The 7,667-nt window shown below is 35.6% G+C and overlaps 1 protein-coding gene across 3 annotated transcripts; it reads left to right on the top strand.

Moving 5' to 3' along the window:
• Positions 1-3,436: 3,436 nt before the first annotated feature.
• LOC104236887 (UPF0481 protein At3g47200-like) lies at positions 3,437-7,120 on the top strand. 3 transcript variants are annotated; one of them, XM_070171840.1, is made up of 5 exons: positions 3,437-3,542; positions 3,800-3,861; positions 4,181-4,273; positions 4,462-4,545; positions 5,597-7,120. In XM_070171840.1, exons 2-5 carry the CDS (start codon positions 3,841-3,843, stop codon positions 7,019-7,021), a joined length of 1,623 nt encoding a protein of 540 aa, XP_070027941.1. In that variant the 5' UTR covers positions 3,437-3,542; positions 3,800-3,840; the 3' UTR covers positions 7,022-7,120. The 3 variants fall into 3 exon arrangements, with proteins under 3 accessions (XP_070027941.1, XP_009789236.1, XP_009789237.1); XM_009790934.2 differs by lacking the exon at positions 3,800-3,861 and having other exon boundaries at positions 3,440-3,542; XM_009790935.2 differs by lacking the exons at positions 3,437-3,542; positions 4,181-4,273 and having other exon boundaries at positions 3,713-3,861.
• Positions 7,121-7,667: the final 547 nt, after the last annotated feature.

The following is a 7,667-nucleotide window of genomic DNA, read 5'->3' as shown; positions in this document are numbered from 1 at the left end:
CGGCACCATCATTCGTGCTTTTACTCTCGTTAACACCATAAGAAATAACAGAATTTGGCACGGCATCACCCTTCGTGCATTAACTCTGATAATCATGGTATGGCATCACCCTTCGTGCATTAGCTCTCAAATCATGGCATGGAATCACCCTTCATGCATTAACACTAACAATATCAGCACGACATCACCCTTCGTGCATTAACACTCACAATATCGGCACAACATCACCCTTCGTGCATTAACACTCACTCACAATATCATGCACAGCATCACCCTTCGTGCTTTACACTCTTCCTCACCCAAACAACAAAAACGATACATTCTGGTAAGAGAATCAACAATAGAAACAAATACATCCCAGCAAGGGAATCAACTATAACCAATCTCTTTCCAACTGTTACTTCACGAAATAAATCTCAACTTGAGCCAATACTCAACAATGGTCAATTACCAAGAAATTATCATAAATCTTGTTCAACAGTGATAATCATCAAATTAAGCATGGACAGTACATAATAAGAGTCAAAACAATCATGGTATAAGACTCACGAACATGTTTGACACCAACGTATAGATACTCATCACCATACCTATGTCTCATACTCAATACTAACACGTAGCAAATAAGACCACAACACTTATTCCCTCAAGCTAAGGCTAGACCAAACACTTACCTCGATTCCACAGCTAAAATCAAGCCTCAATTACCGCTTTACCTCTCGGTTCCACTTCCAATCCGCTTATATCTAGTCATAAATTACTTAATAACATCATTAAATGCTAAAGAACTCAATTCTCATGCTTACTTATAAATTTCCCAACATTTTTCCCAAAAAGTTAAAACCCGACCCTAGACTCGCTTGGTCTAAACTCGAAATTCGGACCACAACCCGATTACCCATTCACCCACGAGCCCGGATTCACAATTGGTTTTGGAATCCGACCTCAATTTGAGGTCTAAATCCCCAAATTTCGAAATTCCTAAATTCTACTCAAAAACACCCAATCCCCCATGAAAATCCCTAGATCCTAGGATGAAATCTTGTAAAAAGAAGTTAAGGAGTGAAAGAAATAAGTTTAAAATGACTTACTTATGATTTAGGGAAGAAAGAGTATTTGAAAAATCGCCTCTTATGCTTTAGGGTTTTGAAAAAATGAAAATAGATGTAAAAGTCCCGTTTATATAGCTCTCACAGATCCTCAAAGCGCTGATCGCAGAAAAAGGGCCGCGGCCGCGAAACTCACCGCTGACAGCAAAATAACGGGCGCGGCCGCGACCACGGATGTTTTGGCCTTACCCACTGCTGATCGCGAAATCACACCGTGGCAGCGGAATCCCCCCGCGCGGCTGCGAAATTCAACCGCGGAACACGAAATACCAGGTTCAGAGACCTGAAATTTTTTGAAACTATTCAACACAGGTCTTTTCTAAGTCTATACACCCCGAAGCCTATCCGTAACTCACCCGAGCCCTCGGGGTTCCAAACCAAATAAGCACACAAGTCTAAAAATATCATACGGACTTGCTCGTGCGATCAAATCGCCAAAATAACATCAACAACTATGAATTTAACCTCAAACTCATGATTTTCCTCAAGAATACTTCAAATTTACTATTTTCACAAATGGACGTCCGAATCACGTCAAATCAACTCCGATCCTCACCAAATTTAATAAATACGACTTAAATATTATATTAAACCTGTACCGGGCTCCAAAATAAGAATCTAGCCTGATACCATCAAGAATCACACACCATTTCATTTTCAAAAGTCCTTATATTTTCCAACAAATAACTTTTCTTTAAAAAAATTTTTTTCTCGGGCTAGAGACCTCGGAATTCAATTTCGGGCATATGCCCAAGTCCCATATTTTACTATGGACCCTACGGGACTGTCAAATCACAGGTACGGACCCGTTTACTAAAAATATTGATCGAAGTCAACTTTAATCAATTTTAAAGGCCAAATTCAATATTTTTCTTAAATTTCACATAAAAGCTTTTCGGAAACGCGCCCAGACTGCGCACACAAATCAAGGAGAAGGAAAATGAGGTTTTCAAGGCCTCGAAACCCGGATTCGGATTTTAATATACAAGATGACCCTTTTGGATTATCACACTTATTCTGTAAAACCAGTCTATGTTCATGACTGAAATGAACAGAACAATAAGGATCAAAGACAATTAAAAGGTTAATTGTGTGACTTAAAGTTGCCTAGGTATACACCAAAGTTTGACGGTTCAAAGATATTAAATCTACAGATGATCGAGTATATCCGACATATGTTCACTATGGTAATTAGTTCAAATGGAAATATACTTATCTAGATGCAATTAATCCTTACTTGCGAATCACACAATTTTTTCATGCATGTTTTCATCATATAACAATTTCCAATTCATGTGGGGGATTGTTGAATTTTTTAGGTGTGAATGGGAAAAGACACCTTTTAACTTATACCTCTTGCTGGGTTTAAGCTTAGAATAACTCCAAATAGAGTGAATTGAAAATGAAGGAAAAATAAAAAATTTAAAATTCCGTCTTTGACAAAGGGACATTATCCCATATTGGAGGAAGAAAAGAGTTTTGATGAGTATATATATACAATTGTACTTCTTCTAGCTCTTAAAGAGTTGAGAAGAAGGCAATCCTCGCGCCGTCGTCGCGTCGTTTGCTCGGCTTCGGCTACGAATTTCGGATTTCAGTCAAATGATTTAGAATTTAAATTTGGCGGTTTGCGTAAATGGCCATTTTATAAAACCCAATTTTTTGGCTATAAATACATGATCTTTCTCACACATTTTCCTTACAAAAATTCTGATGTCTCCTTCTTCCTTCTGCATTATTTTCTACTAGAAAGTAAGCAATAGTAAGTATGATTTGCTATTGATCTTTGAGTTCATTGGTCACTGGGGTTTGAAGTACCGCTGCACCAATAAGGGTATTCCTATCTATCCTAGAAGAAAATAATCATATACCTAGGGTATTTGGAGGGGATGAAATTCCTTAAGGAAACACTGTGAATTCAGTAGGCTCGGATAAATTTTCTGTTTCTTCCACATTTTTAATTTTTACTTTTTTCTTTTTTTTTTTAAATCATGTTTTTGCACTCTTCTTCGACATATTTTCTCACAAACAAAATAGATCGAGTCTACATATGATTTGCTTTGCTATTTAAGTTCACCGAAATTTTGTAAATTGAATCATCAATTTTATAAAATAGTTTTTCATTCTATTATGTGAGGAATTAGTACATAAAACCTTGAGCAATAGTAAAAGAATTAAATTTTTTAAGGACACAAAAAACTTGTGGGTTCAGAATTAATTTTCGTTTCTGTTCTCCCCCTCTTCTGTTTTCAGATTTTCTGTTTATGAATCATAGTTTAATAACACATAACACACCTTGTAGCTGAATTGAAAGTTTTAGGACAGATCGAGCCAAAACTTCCTCGTTGACTATATAATCTCATTCCTCTTAGAGACATAATTCAGAAGAAGCAAGAGAATCAAGGAAAGAAGAAACAGCCAAACCAAAAATAGGTAAGTTTGCATCTTCCAGTCTATGTCATGCGGGAGAATTTGAATACATTATTAGGTACCTCAAATTACATTATGATTCCTTTATGGAAATTACTCTTCACAGCAATCCTTCCTCTTAATTCTTTCTGACTTTCTATTCTTACTTTTCTGTTTCCTATTTTTTGAGATATAATAGATAAAAAACTTACCCCAGTTTCTTTCATTAGAAGTACTTCGAAGAGAATTTTCTACATTTTGTATTTCAACGTTAATTTCAGCAAGTCGCTGGGGAATGTCGAGAATTTGAGCAGGGAGGGCCATGGCTTCTCGATATACACTGGTAGAAAATTTCTGTTTTTTGTTTTTTTTTGTAGAGCACGAAGGCTTATCGAGCCTCTTTTTATAGAGTGTATAGCAATTCTGCCAATGCAGTACGAATTGCATGGCTGGCACAATTTGGACCCATTTGGTCATAGATTTTACCAAAAGATATTTGGGTATTTTTTTGGCAAATACATATTTGTTCATAAATTTTATTTATATTTTGACAAATTCCCAAAACTCAAATCCCAAATCCCAAATCCCAAAACAACCTCAAGAGCTGGTTTTGACCCAAAATATTACTATTACATTTTTTAAAAATCTCTCTCAAATTGCAGTTTGAAGAAAGTTATCTAAGAGAGATGGCACAGCATATTGAGATTACCCCACTGCTTGATCAAACTCCTCCAAATGAAGCTAGTAAAAATGAGGTCTCTCTCCTCTCTCTTCACAATCAAACACACGCACAAGCATTACCTTTTTGTTATCCACATCATGTAACCCAAATTAATTAGGACAATACTAAAAATCTTGAGAAAATTTTATTGAATACCTCAATAATTATAGTTTTTTCATTAGTTAAACTCTTCAATAAATTCTTACTCGTCTCTCTCAACAGTCGCCAGCTCGCCCGCGGTTGCTAAAGCCTTCACCCACTGCCGCTACTTCTTTCTTCGCCTTTGCCGTCGCCAGTCATCAAGTGGTTAGTTCTCTCTCCCTCCCCTCCCCCTTCTCTCTCTCTTACTTAGTGATTTGATGTCTAAATAACAATAACAACAACTTGTATAACCCCACAAATAAGATCTGGATAGGATATAGTGTATGCAGATCATACTCGTATATACCTTCAAGAAAGCTTGATATCAAAACAAGTGTGATTATAAATTACCTCATTACGGATAAAATGAAAAATTTAAAATTAGATTTTTTCTAAATAAATAAATATAATATTTTTTTTTGGAACATAATAAAAATGAAAGCATGATAGAAAACTGGGACTGGATGCTAGAAATTATATTATATATTCATCTAGTATAACTTAATTGCAGATACACCTCTTAATGGCAAAATCTACCCCCCCCCCCCCCAAACCCCCAAAACCCCCAATCCCTAAACAATGAATATGTTTTAAGTGCTTGTGTTGAATTAACTAAATCTTGTTAGTATACTGATTTAAGAACAATGAATTTGATGATAAACGTAAGCTCGATTTAAATAAGCAATAATTTATTAATTAATATAATAACGATCATTGGATTTCTTTTTTATGTATCTTGATTGTACAAAATTATATGTAAATCACCTCTCTCAACTTTAAACTAAATAGTTATCATTCCTTTTGTTTGTATGGGCTTTTAAGGCTACTTAATTAGCTTAATTTGATGTATGGTTAAGTATATATTGTCCAAAAATTCCAGGTCTGTAAACGTTTCAAGATCGTTTGTTCTTCTTCATTTCACGTTTCTTAAGGTAGTAAATATAGACTTCCTATCTATTACTGACTGCTTTAGTCACAAGTCCGAAACGAAAACACTCAAAAAGGAGGAAAAAGGGCAGCCGCTATGTATAAGGTTCGGGGAAGAGTCGGACCACAAGGGTCTATTGTACGCAGCCTTACCTTATATTTGTGCAATAGGCTGTTTCCAAGGCTCGAACCGGTCACCTCCTAGTTACATGACAATAACTTTACCAATTACGTCAAAGCACCCTTTCAAAAGAAAAACTCAAAAGAAACCTTGTTTCACTAATTACAGATACAAGAAGGTGGGAAAGCGGATTATATAATCGAGATAAGGACAGCAGATCAAACAAATGAATCAACAAATCAAGTCTTTGATGAAGGATCATCTACCATATTTAAAGTAAATGTGGGGCTATGTGAATCAAATCCAGATGCTTATATCCCAAAGTTGATCTCCATTGGTCCTTACCATAAAAAGAATCCGAGACTTCGCTCGATGGAAAAATATAAACTGCGTTACCAACAACGATTTCTGCAGAGGAAAGCATGGAGAGATGTGGAGTATTACATTAGTGAAATGGAGAAACTAAAGGATGAAGCACTAAAGTGTTACGATGATATAGGGGACCTTGAAAGTGATATTATTAGCAAATTTTCAGATTTGCTGTTACTTGATGGCTGCTTCGTGGTTGAGTATATCCGAGAGTTTTACGAAGGGGTGCCAGAAGGAGAAGACAAGATTATCGACGCGGCTTGGATGGAATCTCTAGTAGATCGTGACTTATTGTTACTAGAAAACCAACTTCCTTTCTTTATCCTCGCCAAACTTCACGAGATGACTAAGGATCCTACAGACGCCCCATTTATACAGATGGTGAAATACAACTTTGGTAGTAGTTTACCAAAAGTGACTCCTAAATTCATAAATGCAACTGATGATGATGATGCCGAAGAAATCAAACATTTACTTCAAGTAGTACACATGTGTTGTTGCCCTTCAGAGATGAACACTGGCCTAACTAGGAATAGCAGAAAGAAAAAAGGAAGTAGCAAGAAAAGCTGTAACTGGAATCCTTTGCGAATTGGTAAGTCCAAAAAGAAGTTTAAAACTAAGGACGGCGACTTATGGCACGATCGCATGCGAAGTGCAACAGAACTTGATGAAGCTGGAATTCGCTTCTCAAATGTTGGGAAAATTTATAGAAAGTTGAACAAAAACAACAAAGAGGATGCTATAAGTTTATTTGATATCAAATTCAATAACGGATTGCTTGAAATCCCTTGTTTTGAGGTCGTTAATAGTACAGAGACTATTCTGAGAAATCTCATTGCCTACGAACAACACTCATCTGATGTGCATCCGAAATATTTCACGGATTATGTAATCTTTATGGACCATCTTATTAACTCAGGCAAAGATGTGAATTTGCTTCGGTTGAACGGAATTATCAGAAATAGGATAGGAGATGACGAAGAAGTGGCTATCATGTTCAACAAACTAGGAGAAGGTGTCATCCCTTCAACTGATTTCTTTTACAAAGTGGAATGCAGAAAAGTGATTGAGCATTGTGAAAAACCATGGAATGAAAACATGGCAAGTTTGAGGCATAATTATCTTAATAGCCCTTGGGCGAAAATTTCAACTGCGGCAGCCATCATTCTCCTTCTGCTTACAGTTGCACAAACAGTTCTAGCTCTCATCAGTACTTTAAAGTAGTCGATCGGTATAATTATATTCTATGGTTTATTGATTTTGTAATGGCTTCAGGTGTTTCCTCACTGTTCCGTTCAATGTACTTGTGTGTTTGCTCTATAATTTTTGCATATAGATAATGATATAGTGTATAGTATAAGCAGAGAGGCAGATCCAGAATTTTAAGTTAATGGTTCTTAAAGAAATCTCAACTTAATATATATTAATAATTGGATTAACGGACTGGGTTCCAAGTTAAATGTTGTTACATTTAATGAATTTTTCAATACTAATACAGAATCTAGATAAAAGCTACTGGAGCATCAGCTTTGCTACATACAGAATAACTTGTAAAACTGAAGCTTAGGGCCCGTTTGGCCATAAAAAATAATCCACTTTTTTTTCGAAAAATTTTCATTTTCTTTCGAATCAGTGTTTGACCATGAAATTTTCAGATTTCACTTTAAGTTAAATTTTTGAATTTTTCGAAAATTTGAAAACCTCCAACAAGCTGTTTTTCAAAATTTTCACTTCAAATCACTTACAAAATTCAAAAACAACTCTAAATTGTATTCATATCCAAATACAACGCTAATTTGCAAATACCATTTTTACTTTTTTTAAAAATTCACTTTTTTCGAAATTTCACAATTCTTATGTCCAAACGCCC

Source organism: Nicotiana sylvestris, chromosome 4 (assembly GCF_000393655.2).
Source record: "Nicotiana sylvestris chromosome 4, ASM39365v2, whole genome shotgun sequence".
NCBI lineage: Eukaryota > Viridiplantae > Streptophyta > Magnoliopsida > Solanales > Solanaceae > Nicotiana > Nicotiana sylvestris.
This window is presented reverse-complemented; position numbering and strand designations above follow the sequence as displayed.

What these genes read in the sequence shown, in the direction of transcription:
- LOC104236887 (XM_070171840.1), top strand. Translation starts at nt 3,841, where the DNA reads ATGGCTTCTCGATATACACTG. An exon ending in TGGCTTCTCGATATACACTG is followed by an intron (nt 3,862 to 4,180) that starts GTAGAAAATTTC and finishes CTCAAATTGCAG; the next exon opens with TTTGAAGAAAGTTATCTAAG. An exon ending in CCGTCGCCAGTCATCAAGTG is followed by an intron (nt 4,546 to 5,596) that starts GTTAGTTCTCTC and finishes CACTAATTACAG; the next exon opens with ATACAAGAAGGTGGGAAAGC.